This window comes from Euphorbia lathyris, chromosome 4 (assembly GCF_963576675.1).
Source record: "Euphorbia lathyris chromosome 4, ddEupLath1.1, whole genome shotgun sequence".
NCBI lineage: Eukaryota > Viridiplantae > Streptophyta > Magnoliopsida > Malpighiales > Euphorbiaceae > Euphorbia > Euphorbia lathyris.
In genome coordinates this window covers 71,422,561-71,442,172 of record NC_088913.1, presented here as the reverse complement: position 1 = coordinate 71,442,172, position 19,612 = coordinate 71,422,561, and the positions used below count along the sequence as shown (strand labels likewise).

The window sequence follows — 19,612 nt, the reverse complement described above, 5'->3', positions numbered from 1 at the left end:
ATGTATCCAGAGGGAAGTCGGCAAATGAGCGGACTCAGTATCGCATCTAAACAAATTGTGCGTGATATGTCTTCAGCTCAAGCAAAGCCTTGTGCTATTTTAGCAGCAGCTAAAGAAAAACACCCAGAGGACAACTCAGTAATTAAACACATATATAATTACAGGGACAAAATGAGGAGGGACGCGTTTGAAGGTAGAGACCTGGCTAGTCAATTCTACCATATTGCTGTGGAGAACAAATATGTCAATTACACACAGGCTGATTCAGGTGTGATAACGCATGTGTTCATGGCACATCCAGAGTCAGTTGATATGTTCAGGACTTACCACTGGTACATCGGCATTGATTCAACGTACAAAACAAACAAGTACAAAATGCCGTTTGTTGAGATTGTTGGGATGACGCCATGCAATAATAACTTCAAGATAGCGTATGCTATTGTTAAAGACGAGACCGAAGGGAGCTATCGTTGGATTTTGCAAAGGCTGAAGATTTTGCTTGGGGATGATCTTAACCCGACCGTTGTTGTTAGTGACAGGGAGCTTGGGTTATTAAAGCCGATACAAGAAGTTTTTCCACAAGCAGCGCACTTGCTATGCACTTGGCATATTAATAAGGATGTGGAAGATCGTGTGTATAGAATCATTGGAGATAAAGGCCTTGCCTCTAAATTCAAGAATGGCAAATGGAGAACAATATTAGAATCATTAACCATTGAGGAGTACGAGACCAATCTTATGATGATGAAGGAAAAGATGAGCAGGTTCAAAGGAGTTATCTCGTATGTTGAGGAGACGTGGTTGGTGCATAAGGAGAAGTTTGTTGTTGCTTGGACAAAGGAGTTCCTACATTTTGGTAACACAACTACTTGTCGAGTGGAGAGCGAACATGCTAGTCTAAAGCAATGGCTCAATACGGAAACTGGGTCCCTTGACACGGTATGGCAGAAGGTTCACAAGCAGATTGAATCACAAGCAACCAATATAAGGTATTTGCAATTTCTTCTACTGCGATTTTGGAATTTGCATTTAGGGTTGTATCATTTCACTAACTAATAATAATTTTGTCTTCGTATCAGGTACATGCTTGAACAGTCGCGGCTTCGTCAATCAGTCACTTTCATCGGACGCCCATTAAGCCAACTTGTATTCAAAGTCTCTCATTATTGTCTGCAGTTGTTGAATCAAGAGTTAGAGCGTATGAGAGGGTTGAGCCATGAAGTGTACGTGCGTTGCGGTTGTGTATTGAGAACATCGCATAAGATACCATGTGCATGTGAACTGAAACGAGCTTGTGATCTGGAACAAATGATCAGTTCTGAGAGTGTTCACGTGTTTTGGAGAACACTTTTAATCAATCATGGTCACACTGATGAAAATGACGGGCGTAATGATCTGAACCGTTGTTTGTATCAAAGAGTGTTTGTTGATACTGTTGATGCAGCTCTTCGTAGAGTAAATTGGGATCGCTATAAATTAGAGGTTCGAGTACTACAGAGTATCAGCGCTTCAAAGAACGATTACCTGCCAGGACGAGCTTGGCCAAGAAATAGAGGAAATGCTCCATGGAACATTTTTCCTGTGGAATATGAGACGAATATTGCAGAGGAGAAAGAGATATACCTTGCAATACAGTCAGGTGTACCAGCGACATCTTCACCAAACATTCAGGTGTACGAAGAAGATAGTGACTAATGTCTTTTTTTCCGGTTTATGTCGTTGTAATGTCTTTTTTCAGTTTATGTCGTTCTAATGTATTTTTACAGTTTATGCAGTTTATGTCGTTCTAATGTATTCTTAAATTTGCAATAATAACAAAACATACCACAAAAAAGTACTAAAATATCAATCCACCAAATTCTGTCAAAATAGTACTAAAATACTACAAAATACAGTCATAACTCACTTGGCCAAATGCCAAGCATCCATAATCTCCTCTAACGACTGCCTATATACAATCGCAGCATCCTCGTCCAGATGACTCATGTGATCCAGCACAGTTTCACCCCAGCCAGATAATCGACTAACCCACTGTAAAAAAGTAAGGAACAAAAAACAAGGTTAATATCATTTCACATTTCAGTAAATATCATTTCACATTACTAGACCAGTCAAGAAAACCAAAAATAACTTACAATCTCACTGTTCGAGCGAGTATAAACAGCCGGTCCGGGTGCAACAATCTCCGGAAGTAGACGAGGGTGTGAGTGACGGGTGTACCAATGCATGTACTGATCCTCACAATCTGATGGAGTATGTGCTGGAGTGAATACAGACAGTATAAGGACGGACGACTGGGGAAAAGAGTCCCAAATACCCTGCACCATCACAGCTGGCACCTCTACACGATACTTCAAACTGGTCCACGGGCGAACAGCCTTAGAAGGCTGCAATATCGGTCTAGGAATGGTCTGCACATGTCCAAGCTGTCGAAGGCATCGCCCCGGCATGTACGGCTCGATCACATCCCGATACCGTATCCATCCAGAATATAGAGTCCTCGGGGTCTCAGTAATGGCATCAGGGCCATACGGCATCCACATGACCTACAGATGTATAAAATTACATTAACACATACAAGTAATACACAAATTTGTTTTAATTGAATAGTATTTATAATTATAAAGCAAGTATACCTCATCTGCTGTCAACACATCAAGCCGGGCACGAAATGCTCTCAACCGCTCATCGCTCTTCTCCATCGATATAGATGGCCACAACGAAGCCCTAGGAAGATCCGGGTCAACTGTAACTGCCTCTCGATGTGGCCTGAAGCAAGGAAAATACTCGTAAATCCAGGACTGGAGCAATGTCATACAACCCGTCATCTGCCCGTAATCTCCTCTGGTAGCAATACCAAGATGACGGTATAGATATGCTAGTGCAGCTGATCCCCAAGAAAGTCCAACGGCTCCAGCCGCCGAGTCCTGCACCTCTAACCGACAAGAAGGTCGGATGCGGTCACCACTCTTGTCTACGAACAAGGTGGAACCGAGCATCAGCCACGTCCAAGCTATAGCCTGGGTCTCAGGAATCCGATCACCTCCACAGCGCTCCATGACGGAAGCGGCTCGTATACCACCAGAAGCATAATGACGGGCATCTAACTCAACCCGAGTCGCCCCAAACAAATCCATCACGCACTCCTTAAGCTCATCAACAGTCGCATCAGCAGTCACCATGGCACCATCTACGGGGATGCGCAATATCTCCCACACATCATGCATCAAAATGGTCATCTCGCCAAATGCCATGTGAAATTATGACGTGTCTGGCTGCCACCGCTCAACAAATGCTGTGATCAGTGCAGCATCTATGTGACTGTGCATAATACCAGGTAAATGGAACAAGCCAGATGACTCGATACGCGACTGAATCGTCCGGGAAGAACCACTGTACCATAATCTCAGCTTCGTGCAATACCCTGATCTGGTATGACACCTAAGGACGCCCCTGTCCTGACCGGCCCATATAGCACATGCAATATGTCCCAAAAAGCTCAGGATCACAGCACCATCAAATGGACCCCCGGGGACGGGGTCCTTCACAACCCAGTCATCCTCTACACTCCTCGATCGCTTGCTGCTACCTGAAATTACAGCAAACGGTAGACATTAATTTTTTAGTATATTTTTCAATAATCACGATTAACACAAATACAAATAAACACATTTTTTAATTTCTCTTACCAGAAGAAGATGCTGCGGTAGAAGAAAATCGTCCGTCTCGACCCCTCGTCACAACGCCACGATCTATGGGGATAGTATCAGCACTAGGACGATGCATAGAAGCATCCCCGTCCATGTCTATACCAGCCGCCTCATCCCGTCCCTCAGCACGCTCCGCCTGTGCAGCATGTGCCCTCCGGGCGTCCGCCATAAACCGCTGCTGCTCCTCCCGGTCCCGCCGAGCAGATGCAGTAACAGGACGTGAAGACGTGCGTCTAGGGTCAGCTCCCTCCTTATCCTGTAATATTATTTATTTATAAGGTATATTCAATTTAACATAATTTTTTTTTCTATACGTTCGGGTTTGCCTACGCCCGGTCCGTGCAATTTTTTTTAAAAAAAATTCAAAATTTGCCCCTTTTTGGCCTGGACGGGTGGTTTACACCACCTGCCCTAAGGTCCAAACGGGTGCGGCGCACCAGTCGGCCTTAGGGCCGACCAGTGCGCCGCAAATGTTTGGCCCTTAGGCCAAACGGGTGGCGCATGCGCCCCACCATAAGGTGGAGCGCATGCGTTGTACGCGTTCCACCTTAAGTGGAACGCGTACGTCGAGCGATCCACCCTAAGGTGGATCGCATGCGCCGCGCGCTCCGCCTTACGGTGGAGCGCGTGCGCCGTGCGATCCACCCTAAGGTGGATCGCTCGACACTATGCATCTCCACCGTAGGCGGAGATGGATTCCGGCGCCCGCCTAGGCGAAATTCTGGAATTTTAATCCCGAATTTCGGCCCGATTACTCACGATTTTGATAATTTTTTTTATGGAAATACTTACCGTAATACCCATGTATCCTTTGCCGATGCCTCCTCTTCGTGCCATCTCGTTTTTGGTCGGTTTTTTTTAGAATGGAAAAGATGTTGAGAGGATTTGGAATTTCAAAACTTATGTTTGAAATAATGAGAAGGGCAAAAAGGTCAATACAGGGCGGTCAACCGGAATTTTAGTGCGGTATATAGTGGCCCACTTTAAAGTAACACCTTCGAGTTCAAACAACGGAGTAACTATTCCACTGTGTCTTTAACAATAATTACTCCCCCCTACATTTTTCTCAATCTTCTTCTGCTATATCGCCGTGTTTCTCCTCCTCGCTCTTCTACGATAGAGGATTTCGTCCAGCAATAACGCTACTCAAGCCTTCTAAGCAATTTCTTAAGGTCAGTTTCAAACCCTAATTGATAGATAATGCAATTGATTTACAACTGAAATACCTGAGATAAACTAATAGTTTGTTTGGAACATATTCAACAATTCCTGTAAAAATATTGATTTCTTTCAGAGAGATGTTATATCTTTTCGATTATATGAATCCCAATGACGAGGGATGGCTTTAGCTCGGTGAAAGATTTTTATTATTTTCCTAGAAGGCTAAAACTAATTGGATTCCTTCTCACGCTGTCTGAATTTGGTTGAGGGGATTAACGAGTGGATTTGAGCTGTTAATTTATAATTTGCTTGTAGTGTTGATTAAGAGTGTTTCATCGAATGTACTTTTAGCATTTCTGTCTTATATAATATACTCCGCTCATGTTGATTTGGTTTCTGTTCCTGCATGTTCCAAGTCCTGATATTGAAGAGGTTATCTGACCTTCTCAAAGCAGCTGATAGGGCTTATTTTGAACAGGGAAAGTCACTAGAAATTTAATATATAAGAACATAAAAGAGGACAAAGAATTAATCAACATGAAAGAGACAGCCAAGTATGGGTTTCAAATTTTATCATTGGAACCTTGTGAGATTGTTCTGTGCATGCTGTGGGAAATTATAGACATGGCAACTTTGCTTTTATTGTTAAACAGTTATGATTTCCTTTTCATCATATAGTTTTTCTCTGCTCAATATAGAGCCATTAAATTCTTGTTATCTGTAACTGATTGATCACTTGGGTCTGAGTAATGTTAATTCAATTAGTCAGCTGAACGCAGTTCATCTTAATTAATTATCAACAACCAGAAGATAGAAAAACGCAATTATACCTTTGAGGAAAGTGAGACATTCCTTTTGTTTTTGTTTCAGTTGGTAGCCAACTATGTTCTAATTTGTGTTTAAGTAAAAATAACTAGAGTAGCTCGCTGCAAATTATTATAGCTGTTCGAATAGTGTTAAATCTCCACTAGCCTCACAGTTAATGACCAGCTGGTAGCTACGGAAGTTAGAAATATCATGAGCATAACTTCATGGCATCATTAGCACCAGTAATCAACCGTGCTTGCCCCTTATGTTATACCTATGCCTCTGTCTGACTTAGGCAACTTCTATTACTATAGACCTAGTCCTTACTGTGGTGCATGATATGATTAATTTCATTTTTTGTCTGGTAATTGCCTAATTATCACTTTTATGTCTTCTTTCATTAACCATATATATATATATATATATATATATATATATTCCTTCTCCTATGTTCCATCAGTATATGATGCTATGATTTCTTTTTGTAAGAAAAATTCATGGGTTCTGTTTACTTATGCTGCAACTGTTGCTCTTTTTAGTCCTATGGATTTTTCTTTTTGGTATGCTCGGTAACTGCTGCTTTCCCTTGAGTGTGTATTGTTTGTTTCCAAGTTAGCATAAAAACATGAATTCTCAGTTGTTATTTGTCAATTCAATTTTCCCTTTTAACTTATTTATCTGAACTTTGTCATGTTTAGGTTTCCATACGATCTTTTCTCATAGTGGTGTAAAGATTAGGGCCTGAGTTCAATTGTGGCAATGGAACGAAAAGATAGGGATACTATAGATGACTCTCCTAGAAGACACGAGGATGGAGGATATGTTGAAGGTGGAATTGAAAAATCTAGCAAGAATTTTACTAGAGACAAGGATAGGAAGAAAAGCAGCCGAGGGGAAGATAGGGATAGGGATCATAGAAACAAGGACAAAGAACGCTCTAAGAGAACTAGTGAAGATATAACCAAAAATTTGGAGAAGAACCAAGATGAGCATATAGATAAGGAGCGTGGCAAGGATAGGACTAGGGATAGCAAGTTGAAGGACAAAGACCATGATCGAGAGAAGATGAGAGACAAGGAGCGTGAGCATGATAAGGATAGGAAAGACAGAGGTAAGGAAAAAGAGCGGGAGAGGGAGAGAGAAGTTGATAAAGAAAGGGGGAAGGAGAAGAGTAGGGATAGGGATAGAGATAGAGAAAAAGAAAGAGATAGAACAAAGGAGAAAGAGAGAGAGAAATATAGTGATCGAGAGAAGGAGAGGGAATTTGATAAAGATAGGGACAGGGAAAGGGGAAGAGAGAAGATTAGAGAGAGGGAGAAGGAAGCAGATCATGACAAAGAAAGATTGAGAGACAAAGACAGAGTGGGCAAAAGAAGCCACGAGGAAGACCATGACAGAGCCAAGGATGATATAGCTGAAATGCGCTATGCAAATGACAGGGACAATAATGGTATAAAGCAACCAAGAGTTTCTTTCGGTGAAGTCGAACAAAGGGTTTCCAGTGGAGGACATGCAAATTCCTCAGAGCTTCAGGGTCGTATCTTGAAGTAAGTAAATTATATTTGTCCTTTTCTTGCTTAACCTGCCGTAATATTTTATCTGCATGATTACTCTCTTAATAGCTTCATCCATAAATTTTTCTTTGTGAAGGTCTTCGGATTATAATATTACATGCAGTGGACATACATTTCCACATTGTCTACCATGGAAAAGAATTTGTAAATAAAAATATTTTGCACCTTGTAACTTGGTGCTAAATTTTTTGCCTCCTAATAGCTTAGTGCTTTTGTGGAGAAGTAGTTGGGAGTCCTTAGTTTACATTTGGGCTCTCAACTGTTGACCTGGGGTGTTCTCTGATATAATAGTTGGAATAGTGTTTATAAATCCATCAGTTTTTCAAAATTGCAACTGAAGTGCTGAAAGTTGAAAATTTTCTATTTCAAATTTATGTGCTAGCTATCAATTCTGATGCTAATTGCTATCTGTCCGTCTTCATAAAAATCCTTTGCCCTATAGTTTTGTACTTAATATAAAAAGTTGGTTCCTTACTTTTTGTGTTGGCTGGGGGAGGGTCATTTGTGTTGTTAGTTGATCTCTTGGGGGTTTTCTTACAGATAAGTTGTTTCCACTAGTCAAATTGGTGACTTACAAGTCACCATGAAACTTCGTCCTTCTTTTAGCAAGGACAACAAAAATATTATGATGTAGACAAATACGGACTTCAAAGTATTTTTAGGTTATTAAAAACCCATTGCTGTATGCTTTTCTATTTATATAGTATATTTCACTAATCTGTTTATGGAAGAATGAATACCTTGTTTTCATTATGTACAAGCCATGAGTGAGCTATACACACACCTCTTGTCACTTTTTATTTCTTCAGGATGAAAGAAGAAAGATTGAAGAAAGACTCGGAAGGTGGTTCTGAGGTTTTGTCATGGGTTTCTAAAAGTCGTAAGCTTGCAGAGAAAAAGAATGCTGATAAAGAGAAAGCCAAGCAGCTCTCAAAAGTTTTTGAGGAGCAAGTCAGTTTATCTTTACAAGCTTTTATTTTTTGCATTATATATTACTTGATATAGTTTCTTCAATTTGTTTAATTCACTTCGATGTAACTTTCAGGACAATATTGTTCAAGGAGAATCTGAAGACGAGGAGCAAAGGGAGCATGCTACTGGTATGGTCTTTTTCATAATTGTTAGTCATTCAAACATTTGTTCATAATTCCATTTTGATTTGTAATTTCTCATTTTTCATGATATATCATGCAATTTCAGCCTAATTGTGCTTCTTTCATTAAAATTCTGTAATGCTAACTCAAATGAGAAAACATTAAATTCAAATGTTTTTGTTCTTAAAAAGATGCAGACACCTAGTATGGCTCACGATTCACAATAAAATTCCTTTGTTGTGTTAGTTGAACCTAGGGTGTCATAGTTTATGGGTTCAGTTTCATTAATCCCTTTGTATCAATGTTTGGACTTCAAGTGTGACAGCTCTATGTTTCACAACTGAATGATATGGTTATACTTTAGCAAGGGCATCATTTAATACTAGTCAGGTTGACCTTTTCTTTCTGTTATGAAAACCTGTTCATAGATAATTTAGCTGGAGTTAAGGTTCTTCATGGCTTTGAGAAGGTGATGGAAGGTGGAGCAGTTGTTTTAACACTCAAAGATCAGAGTATACTAGCTGATGGTGACATAAATGAAGGTAAAGCAGTTGGTATTTTATGCATGTTTCTTGTTTAGTTCCCTGAAGTTACTACATCTTGGCTTGACAGAGGTTTTTGGTCTGATATGGCAGAGGTTGACATGCTTGAAAATGTGGAAATTGGGGAGCAGAAGCGCCGGAATGAGGCTTATAAGGCTGCCAAGAAAAAGACAGGGATTTATGATGACAAGTAATAGGAAAAGTTATGAAGTATTATGTTCTCAATTTTACAAATGTTCTAACGTTCCTAACTAGTTTGACATGTTCCAATAGGTTCAATGATGATCCTGCTTCAGAGAAGAAAATGCTTCCACAATACGACAATGCGGCTTCTGATGAGGTAAAAATTCCCCCCTCATGTGGATCTTTAATTGTTATTGGGAACAAATGGTCAACACTGTTTGGAAATTGTTTATTAGGGGTTAATTGTTATTGAAAACATATGATCATTAGTATTCAATGATTTTTTTTTATCAGGGCTTAACTCTTGATGAAAGAGGACGTTTCACTGGTGAAGCTGAGAAGAAATTGGAAGAGGTACAGTCCTTTAATCAAGAAACTTAGCAAGAAATATGTTAGCAATATTTTTTGTACCTTTTTGTTTTCGTTACTGTTGTGCTATCTTCTTGTTTTTGTTATGTTAGTTTGTCACTATTACTATTTTCTTTTCATGATATTATTATTATTGCTACTAATGTATTATGATTGTCATACTGTCATGTTCAGCTCCGCAAAAGGCTACAAGGCACTTCCACGGGAAATCGCTTTGAGGATCTTAACTCCTCTGGAAAAATCTCGTCAGATTATTATACTCAAGAAGAGATCCTTAAGTTTAAGAAGCCCAAGAAAAAAAAGTCATTAAGGAAGAAGGAGAAGCTGGACTTAGATGCCCTTGAAGTTGAGGCTGTCTCTGCAGGATTGGGTGTTGGAGATCTTGGTTCGCGAAATGATGGGAGAAGGCAGGCCATTAGAGAGGAACGAGAGAGATCTGAAGCAGAAATGAGAAGTAGCGCGTATCAGTCTGCATTAGCTAAAGCAGATGAAGCTTCTAAATCATTGCAACTTGAGCAAACTCTTGCTTCTAAGTTGGATGAAGATGAAAATCCTGTGTTTGTAGATGATGATGAGGAACTGTTCAAATCCTTAGAAAGAGCAAGAAAACTAGCTCTTCAAAAGCAAAAGGAGGAAGTATCTGGGCCTCAAGCTATAGCTCGGCTAGCCACCGCTAGTACAACAAACAATCAAGTAGTGGATGATTCAATTGGAGAGTCACAAGAAAACAAGGTTGTCTTCACTGAAATGGACGAGTTTGTCTGGGGACTTCAACTGGATGAAGGTATTGTGTCTCTATCAGGCGTTTATGCATTAGAATAGGGAAAAAGGAGTTCAGTAAGGCTAACTTTAAAAGACTTGAAGTTGTGAAAACCATAGTTGTTAAAGACACGCCTGAGGCGCCTCGAGCAAGGGTCAAGGTCTTGAGCCTTGAACCTTAAAATTGAGGCGCTGTAAAAAAGACACTCGCCTTGGGCGCCTTGTAGCCTGGAGCCTGGTGTGCCCAGGTTTTTTTTTACAGTTTTTTTAAAATAACTGCTTTATTAATCTCAACCACTAATCTAACTTAAATAAGATTAATCTTAACCCTTAACTTAAATAAGAATATGAAGCATCCCGGTCATAATTAAATATATAAAGAATAGAGAAAAATTAGGAGAAGAAGTCACCTTAAGTATATGGAGAGGACCATATTAATTTGGAGGATGATCTTGATGATGATGATTATTAGTTTTTGTTGTGTGTTCTTTTTGATTGACAACGAATGGTTATTAATTTAGCAGCATTAGTTATAGTTAGGTACTTTAGGTTAAGAAGTTAAGTATACGTGTCTTTATGAATTATGAACTTAATTTGGTGTTTTTTGCATTTTTTTTTGTTTATGCTTAACTACTAAAAGAGTATATATTTTTATTTTATTTTTGTGCCTTGTCTTTCTAAGGCGCGCACCTCGCCTTGCACCTTGAGCCCAGGCTCCAGGACCCCTTGGCGCCTTAGTGCGCCTTGCGCCTTTAACAACTATGGTGAAAACTGAAATCTAGATCATATTGGACTCTCTACATTGAAATAGTCCTCTGATATCTTGTTTATAACTTTAAGCTGTGTAATCATCTATGGTATTTGACTTAATGTCACTGATTTGTGCATTATACAACCTGAATTGGGTTTGTTACTAGGATTATCATTGACTTGTGTTGTATTTTATTCGTTCTGATTTTTGAACTAGAGCGTTTCATTTAATTGGAAATTTTTCCATATTATGTTAACATGCTTTTATGGTCCATGGTTCCAAATTTTTCATCTATAGTTCATTATTGGCTAAATGCATAATCACACACCTAAATTTGCAACATTTTGTTGTTTGGCACCCTGTACTTGTACTTGGACTAATCACACATCTAAAATTGTAACTTTTTTTTTGGTTTGACACCCTGAACTTGTCAATTTTCGGGCTCCAAGACCCTTATTTGCTGATTTGGCAAACTTCAAATAAAATCCACTTTGAAGCAAATTTGAAGTGTACCAAATCAGCAAGTAAGGGTGCAATAGGTCCAAAATTGACAAGATCAGGGTTCCAAACAGCAAAAAGTTACAAGTTCAAGTGTGTGATAGGTTCAAGTATAGGTACAAGGTGTCAAATGGAAAAAAGTAACAAGTTTAGGTGTGTAATTATGTATTTAGCCTTCATTATTTGGAAATTGAAATTGTGCATTGCTTGTATTCCATGACACTAACATGGGGTGTTTTTGCTCTTTCAGAGGCTCATAAACCTGATGCTGAAGATGTTTTCATGGATGAGGATGAAGCTCCAGTAACTTCTGATCAAGAAAAAAAAGATGAGGTTAGTGGGTGGACAGAAGTTAATGACACTTCTAATGATGATAACTCAGTGAATGAGACCAAGGAGGATGTTGTTCCAGATGCTATTATTCATGAAGTTCCAGTTGGGAAAGGATTATCTGGTGCACTGAAGCTGCTCAAAGAGCGAGGATCGCTGAAGGAAAGTGTTGACTGGGGTGGCAGAAACATGGACAAGAAAAAGAGTAAACTTGTTGGCATCATGAGCAATGATGATGTTTCTAACAATGAGAGGTTTAAGAACATCCGAATTGAGAGGACGGATGAGTTTGGGCGTATTGTAAGTACTTTGATCATTGTTTCACTTCTAATGGCTTTCTATGCATTATATTTTTCCATGATTGGTGGGAATGAAACCTTTATATCGAGATCCTGTACAGGAGGGATCTGGTTGCAGAGTTTTACAACCCGAGCTTGGCCCCTATGGTTATATGCATGCATATATTCAGTCAACTGGTTCTTCTTAGATCATATGTTCATAATTTTATTGTGCCTAGGAGAATGATTAGATTATTGAGTGCCTTTGGATAGTAGTTTGGGCGTGCTTCTTTACTACTATTTTTTGGCAGATGGGTATAACCACTTTAGAGATTGTAGTTGGCATAAGGATTTATTCATCCATTGGGGCCTGCGCCTGTCTCATAATCACATCCTATTAAGATGAATTTTCTTGTTTCTCATTTATTTATTTGTAGAATTCCCATAAGCAGGAAAAGTGAAAGTGTAACCTGTATTCACTGATTTTTAAGAGTGGCCAGCCATATGCTAAATGCCGTCTACATTCTTAACTCCTAATTATGACTTTGATGATTTCCTTCTTTCAACCAGATGACTCCCAAGGAATCCTTTAGGAAGCTTTCACATATGTTCCATGGTAAAGGGCCTGGCAAAGGGAAGCAAGAAAAGCGCATGAATCAATACCTGGAAGAAATGAAGTTGAAGCAAATGAAAAATTCAGATACACCATCACTCTCTGTAGAGAGGATGAGAGAGGCACAGGCTCAGCTTAAGACACCCTACCTTGTTCTCAGTGGTCATGTTAAACCAGGGTATGATTTTTTTTTTCACGATATTTCACATACAATTTATTATTGTGAATTGCGAAGAGTTTCTGAACTAATTGGGAATGGCTTATCAAAGAAAACTAAGTATATCACCATATAGTTTTTCATATCTAAGTTAATCAGCAAATTTCATTTGATTGAACTCGGGATGAAATTGGATTTTTTTCTTCTTTTGTTCTTTTCTTCCTTTGCACTGGTTGACGAGCTTTGATTTAATTTCCTATTTTAAGAAAATTTTAAAAAAATGAGTGTTGATCGAATTCATTATTGGAAAACTAATTAAGGTTGGCTTGAGTGATTAAGGGTCTCAAGTTGTTTAAGCTAGAAACCTCGACTTCGAGCGCTAGTATATGCAAGAGAATTTTATTGGGAGAGGAACCACTTAAAAGGTGTTTGACCAGTCTTGAACCGACTATCAGACTCACTTACCCAAAAAAAATCATTAAATGAATACTATGACGTGGTGAATTTGGAATGAGTATGAAGCCTGTCTAATCTTTATTTGAACTACTTAAAACTAAATAGACTTAGGATTCCAGATCCCTTACCCAAAGGCTACTTTAAATTGTAGTTCACATCTCACCGCAAAAAAATGTATTTTCCTGAATGAATTTTTTTAATGCTTTTTTAATTCTTTATTTTTAAAAAAGAGAAACCTCGCTGGACCTTTTTTTCCCTTCACAAAGTTTCCTTCCTAGAGGGGATTATGATTGATTTTATAGAAAAGGTTTTGTGAACTTGCTCCAGAAAGTTCGTGTATTTTAGTTGGTTGAAGTGAATCAGTTCCATTGACTTTGATTTTAAGGTTGGTAAACTTATACACTGAAGTCTTGGAAAACCTGAAAGTTCATACCATCCAGCAATGAATTTTGTGCTTCCACTTGATTGATGAATTTATAACTTTTTTAAGGCAAATCTGAAATTGTGTGCATTTAAGCAATAACTTGTCTGCCTTTTCATATATACTTGATTTGCAGGGACGCTGGTGATCTTAGAAGTGGTTTTGGAACTGTTGAGAAGAATCTTCCAGGGGGTTTAACACCCATGCTTGGTGACAAAAAGGTCAGTCAATGCTTACACTAGTATAGGTACACTTGTAAATGCAGAACATGCTTTCAGAAATGCTTTGTTGCTTGAAGAATTTGGTGTTTTCTGTAACAGAATTTGAAATTTATTGAGATTGCGAATTGTTGAAGTGCTAATCTGGCTATCTATCGTTTATGTTGATGAGTAGGCAGGTATTTATGTTTGACGTAAAACAGGAAGAAAGCTGTGGGGTTATCTTTAGTCTAGGGATGAAAAGCGAGTCTTGTGGATGAATAGGATGGCAAATATATTATTAGCATGAGTTTCCTCCATGACGTTTGATAGGAAAACTAATTTGGTTCTTTGGATTAAACCTGAAATCTAGAATGGATAGAAATTATTACAGATATGAAGACAATTATGAAAGTTCTTGAGAAACTTTTCTTCATTGGTTTAGATATGTAAGGTTTGAGTTGCCTGACATAATTTGCGGAATCATAATCCAGCATTTCCTGCTAAGCATGATCTATTGTAAAATCAAAGTTTAACAGCTGAACAGCCATTGACTGAGCATGTGAAATTGAACTATGAGTATGTAATATATTATAAGGTCCCAACAAGAGCCTATCCAAAATTGCAGATTTATTTGATCTTTCATCCTGCCTTCTTTAGATCCCTCTTTTGCTTTAGTAAAAGGGCGGCCCGGTGCATTACGCGTCCCCGTTTAAGCGAGGGTCCGGGGAGGGGTCCCACCACAAGGGTGTACTGGGGGCAAGCCTTCTCCTACCAATACTTTGGCAAGATGCCGCTTCTAAGACTCGAACCCATGACCTCTTAGTCACACGACGACAACGGTTACCCTTGCGCCAAGGCTCACCCTCCCTCTTTTGCTTTAGTATCACAATTTTTTTTTTTCCAATTTTCTTTTGCATATAGAAATTCAAGGAAGCCAAATGGCTAATTAACAACAACAACAACAACAACAACAAAGCCTTAGTCCCGAAATGATTCGGGGTCGGCTAACATGAACCATCATATAAAACCGTGAAAATCAAGTCGTGTCAGCGACACAGATTCGCTCCCTCCACTCCGTCCTATCCACTACCATATTTTCCTCAATTCCCAATAAACTCATATCACTCTCGATCACCCTCCTCCAAGTTTGCTTAGGTCTTCCCCTACCCCTCACCACTACATCCCTTTGCCACTCTTCGGTTCTCCTAACCGGCGCATCAAGCGCTCTACGTCTCACATGGCCAAACCACCTTAGTCGGTTTTCTCTCATTTTATTCTCAATAGATGTAACCCCTACTTTTGTCCTAATTAACAGTGATAAGATATTTCCTTCAATAACTCTCACCATGATTGTGATAAATCCAATCCAACCATTATTACTTATAAAATTACTTTGAACTCAACACCACTCCATTCTCACACCTTTAAAGGGTTTGAGGCGATCATGCATGCTAGGACTGGATGGCACAGTTTTCGTATTATTTTACCTCACGAGTCATTTCACTAATATATATTTGACTTCTTGATTTTCAAACAATCAATTATCTTTTGTGGTGACGGGTGCTAGTCTTCTTAAGTGCTTTATGGTGTTTTGTCTGTTTGCTTTTCTCAATAAAGCTATATATATTTGTTTGAGAGTAACTGTCTCTGGAGGATAACTTGCTATATATATTTGACCTAGAAGTTTTAGCTGATATGTAAGGTCCAAGAAGAACTTTTGTTATTATCTTTCAAACACAGATAGAGAATGTTCTAGAAGACAGGACAGGGGCATTTATGGTATGAGTCATTAGTATGTAGGTTACTTCGTAAAGAAGGCAGAGGGGAGAATTTGGGTAACATTTTGGCTACTGTTGAAGAGCTGCTATGCTTAGTAGGGAGGGAGATTTCTCCTGGGGGATTAGAAAGATGAATCTTCATTCAATAGATGGACCTCTTAACTCCATCTTGAGGGCTAGACTGTTTTGAAGGGGTGGGTAACGATAGAGAGTGGCCTAGCCCATTGACATGAATGTTCTAGAAGGGTCGAGTGTATAGGACATGGGTATTTATGGTATAAGACATTAGTATATAGGTTATTTTGTAAAGAATGGAGAGGGGAGAATTTGGGTAACATTTTGGCTGCTATTGCAGAGGGCTCTACTTAGTAGAGAGGAAGATTTCTCCTGGGGGATTAGAGGGATAGCTCAATCCATTTTATCAATTGTTCATCTTATTTTCCTTCTATATATATATCAATGGGATAAGGTATCACAATAGCCTCAAGGTTTTTCAAGCAAAGAGCTAATTTAGCTCCACGTACTAAACAAATACAATTTCAGTCTCAACGTTTATCAAATGACGCAATTAAAGGCCTCAATAATAGAAATTGGCACGTCAGATGTTGGTGCCATTAACCTCTCTACATCTAGGTGCCACGTCATATTTCCACCAACATCAGATTTTGGATTCTAGGTGTAGAGGGGTTAATGACACCAACAGCTGATGTGTCAATTTATGTTAGTGAATGTCACATATGTGCAAAAGAAGAAGGATTAAAATGACTCTTTACCATCCTTAGCTGTCATTCTATCTATTTAGTGAATTGCTCTAATTCTTATTCTTATTTAAGGTAGGTTGTATTTCCTTTTCTTATTTAAGGTATGTTAGAATTATTACAGTGATTTAAGGTAGATTGTATTTCCTATTTAAGGTAGGTTAGAATTATTAGAGAGATGAATTTGTTAGGCCATCTTTACTTTCCTTTTCCCTATTTAAGAGAATCAACATGTACTAATTCATTATGCAATTGATTGATGAAATCTTTATTTTTTCTTCTTAATTCTTCTCTCTATCCTTCTCTCTATTCTCTTTTCTCTGTTTATCTCGATCTCTCTCTAACCTTCTCTGTTCTTCTCTATTCTTCTCTTCTCCTAAGATCTTTTCTGCCCTAATCTTACTGTCAGAAATCCTAATCCTGACAGTGAAGCCTTTGATGCGCCATTTGATAAACTTTAGGACTGAAATTGTACTTATCTGTACGTGGGGGCTAAATTAGCTCTTTCCCGAGAGCCTTGAGGCTATTTTGGTACTTTATCCCTATATCGGTATTTCTGCTTTATATTGCCATCTTTGTGTTTGAGTTTCTATCCTTGGAAAATATTACCCAAATTCTCCCCTCTCCCTTCTTTACAAAGTAACCTATATACTAATGGCTTATATCATAAATGCCCCTATCTTATACAGCTTACCTGTTCTAAAACATTCCTATCAATAGGCTTGGCAATTAATAGCTTTTATTATTATCCTAATACATCCCGGTACGTGAATGCCCTTGTAGCGTAACACATGCCCATCATACTATGTGTTGGAAATTTCATTAACAAATGAAACCTTGACCATTTGGTTTAAAAGGCTATGGTATTATTATTTCAAGGAACCATAGGTAAGGTACAAAAATAACTTTTATTATTATTATTATTATCATCTCTGACAATCTTCGGAGTTCCCATGCTGAGGTCTTAAACTTCAATGTTAGTTTTAGGAAGGATATGATGCTCATGAATAATGTTGCTGATCTGGCTTTCTGATAACAGTAGCATTTGCAGGCTTGTGCAACCTTTTGATGTTATTTCATGATAACTTTGCCGATAGATCCTAGGAATTATTTGATTCATTATTTTGTGTGCTTGTCTAGTAGTTGCCGAGCCTTTCTTGTCATTTAAAGGAATCAAATCTGAATATTGTTGCAATATTAATCCTCTTACCAATCTTTTTCTTGGAAGGTTGTTTCCACCACCACCCCATACTGACTGATGTTTTTTTTCCAGGTTGAGCATTTCTTAGGAATAAAACGCAGGGCCGAGCCTGGGAATTCGAGTACGCCAAAAAAGCCTAAAACTTGAACAAGGTTTACACAGTATTTTGAATGACTAGATGCGGAATTAATTGGGAAACAATTCCTCAGTATACTCGACCCTGAAATTGTTCGCATTATATGTTGCCTACTTTTCCAGTGATTTTACAGTGTGTTGTTGTAAATAAAATTTTGCAAGTGATAGGAAAAATTGGTGTTAAATATTACTTTAAAGAAGAAATGAAATCATAGATTCTTGGACATTATTGAGATTCATCCGCCATTCGATGCTATTTCATTGTTTTCTTGTTTTTGTGATTTTTCATACTATGAGTAATAATAAGGTGCTTTCTAGGTTTGTTTTTATCGTACTTCATTTGTACATAGTGTTTATTATAATTTTTTTTTTTTTGAAAAGTTATTATAATTTATTTAATTTCATACTACTTGCCCAATGTACTCAAAGTAACCATTCAAGTCAGTCTTTGATTCTAGTTGTGAAATCTCCATTTATTTTTCTTATGGAGGTGGATATGAATTATGAATTGATGATTGATGCATTTTTTGTATTAAGTATACTAACATTTTTAAGATTTTATTTGCCTGACAAAATTTAAATTTCATTAAAGGAAAAGTTTCTAAATTTGTTAGTTGCAATTTGAGTAATGAGGAGAGGAGATTTCCATGGAGATGGGATAGAGATACTTTTTTCCATTTCATAGACGTGGACAAAGATGGGTGTTAACAATATCAATCCAGAAAAAGAAACGAATGGGTGTTAACAATATCAATCTAGAAAAAGAAACGAGTAGAAATGAAATAACAAAACAAATTTATTTCTAGATTGATATTGCTAATAATGAGATTTCAAATTTATTTCTAGATTAATATTGCTAATAATGAGATTTCATATCTAGATGAGGATGAAGATAGGAAAACATCTCCATTTAAAACCCTGTTACAAGTGAGCAAATGTTATGAGTTGTAATTTATTAGTTGGATTTATGATTTATTAGTTCTTTTTACTGGAAATAGAACCATTGCTATAATTCAGGATGGAATAGATTAATTAGGAGATGTTTACCATGATAACGGAAATAGTCATGATATATGTGTTATGTTGATATTTGTGTGAGGTATATCAACGTTTGTGTAAACGATATAATAGTTTAAGGACATTCATGTACTTCCTCGTAATAGATGTTTTTCTAAAAAAATGTTGTACTATAATACATTACGTTTTGATTAAATCTATACACATTAGTAGTTTTTTTTTTTTTTTTTATATCAGATATACTTTTATTTAAGTTGTCTTTTTGTTTTAGAAATATGGTGTCTTCTATGTTTACTTTGTTTTTGACAAAGTAAGTCTTACTTTGTTTTTTCAGTTAATGCAATTAATACAAGAGTAATAAAAAATTTTAGTTAACATTAATTACATTTCTTAATTATTGTGAAATGAAGGAGTACTAGTGTTAAACATTTCACATTGCTAGACATTCTAAGGTAAGGCAATCAAGCTGACCTGCAATACAACAGGTCTGAACTCGTTACTAACCGCAATGAGGATCTTCATGGGTGAGCTCAATTCCATGTGAATTGGAAAGCTACATGACTCCTTAAATATGTGAGATAATAATCTCCCTTCGAGTTACCTTTTGGGGTGAGTTAGGTCTTTGTTTACATGGTATCAGAGTCATAACTCAATATTGAGGCTCCCGTTGATATTAGCGTCGCGTACCAATGAATTGAGCGTAAGGAGGCGTGTTAAACGTTCTATATTGCTAAATAGGAAAGCTACATGACTTCTTAAATATGCGTGACAATCCTCTCTCTTTGTGCACGAATGAATTGAGTGTGAGGGGGCGTGTTAA

The 19,612-nt window shown here is 37.9% G+C and overlaps 3 protein-coding genes across 3 annotated transcripts; 1 reads left to right on the top strand and 2 right to left on the bottom strand.

Annotated features, from left to right (window-relative positions):
- Nucleotides 1-1,785: 1,785 nt before the first annotated feature.
- Nucleotides 1,786-2,829, bottom strand: LOC136225921 (protein MAIN-LIKE 1-like). Its single transcript, XM_066014089.1, has 3 exons — nt 2,637-2,829; nt 2,136-2,546; nt 1,786-2,031 (listed from the first exon to the last, which is right to left on the bottom strand). The coding sequence occupies exons 1-3, from the start codon at nt 2,826-2,828 to the stop codon at nt 1,903-1,905; spliced, it is 732 nt and encodes a 243-aa protein (XP_065870161.1). The 5' UTR covers nt 2,829; the 3' UTR covers nt 1,786-1,902.
- A 431-nt stretch (nt 2,830-3,260) lies between these two features.
- LOC136227233 (uncharacterized) lies at nt 3,261-4,650 on the bottom strand. Its single transcript, XM_066015903.1, has 3 exons — nt 4,503-4,650; nt 3,690-3,966; nt 3,261-3,589 (listed from the first exon to the last, which is right to left on the bottom strand). Exons 1-3 carry the CDS (start codon nt 4,545-4,547, stop codon nt 3,261-3,263), a joined length of 651 nt encoding a protein of 216 aa, XP_065871975.1. The 5' UTR covers nt 4,548-4,650.
- A 74-nt stretch (nt 4,651-4,724) lies between these two features.
- LOC136225920 (SART-1 family protein DOT2) lies at nt 4,725-18,014 on the top strand. The gene is made up of 13 exons (XM_066014088.1): nt 4,725-4,882; nt 6,377-7,225; nt 8,062-8,203; nt 8,298-8,352; nt 8,775-8,888; nt 8,982-9,078; nt 9,162-9,228; nt 9,366-9,425; nt 9,615-10,224; nt 11,699-12,078; nt 12,627-12,847; nt 13,840-13,924; nt 17,713-18,014. The coding sequence occupies exons 2-13, from the start codon at nt 6,438-6,440 to the stop codon at nt 17,785-17,787; spliced, it is 2,694 nt and encodes an 897-aa protein (XP_065870160.1). The 5' UTR covers nt 4,725-4,882; nt 6,377-6,437; the 3' UTR covers nt 17,788-18,014.
- Nucleotides 18,015-19,612: the final 1,598 nt, after the last annotated feature.

What these genes read in the sequence shown, in the direction of transcription:
- LOC136227233 (XM_066015903.1), bottom strand. Translation starts at nt 4,547, where the DNA reads ATGGCACGAAGAGGAGGCATCGGCAAAGGATACATGGGTATTACG. An exon ending in AAGGATACATGGGTATTACG is followed by an intron (nt 3,967 to 4,502) that starts GTAAGTATTTCC and finishes ATAATATTACAG; the next exon opens with GATAAGGAGGGAGCTGACCC. An exon ending in TACCGCAGCATCTTCTTCTG is followed by an intron (nt 3,590 to 3,689) that starts GTAAGAGAAATT and finishes CTGTAATTTCAG; the next exon opens with GTAGCAGCAAGCGATCGAGG.
- LOC136225920 (XM_066014088.1), top strand. Translation starts at nt 6,438, where the DNA reads ATGGAACGAAAAGATAGGGATACTATAGATGACTCTCCTAGAAGACAC. An exon ending in TGATGGTGACATAAATGAAG is followed by an intron (nt 8,889 to 8,981) that starts GTAAAGCAGTTG and finishes CTGATATGGCAG; the next exon opens with AGGTTGACATGCTTGAAAAT. An exon ending in ACAGGGATTTATGATGACAA is followed by an intron (nt 9,079 to 9,161) that starts GTAATAGGAAAA and finishes ATGTTCCAATAG; the next exon opens with GTTCAATGATGATCCTGCTT.
- LOC136225921 (XM_066014089.1), bottom strand. Translation starts at nt 2,828, where the DNA reads ATGACGGGTTGTATGACATTGCTCCAGTCCTGGATTTACGAGTATTTT. An exon ending in ATGTGTTGACAGCAGATGAG is followed by an intron (nt 2,547 to 2,636) that starts GTATACTTGCTT and finishes ATACATCTGTAG; the next exon opens with GTCATGTGGATGCCGTATGG. An exon ending in CTCGCTCGAACAGTGAGATT is followed by an intron (nt 2,032 to 2,135) that starts GTAAGTTATTTT and finishes ACTTTTTTACAG; the next exon opens with TGGGTTAGTCGATTATCTGG.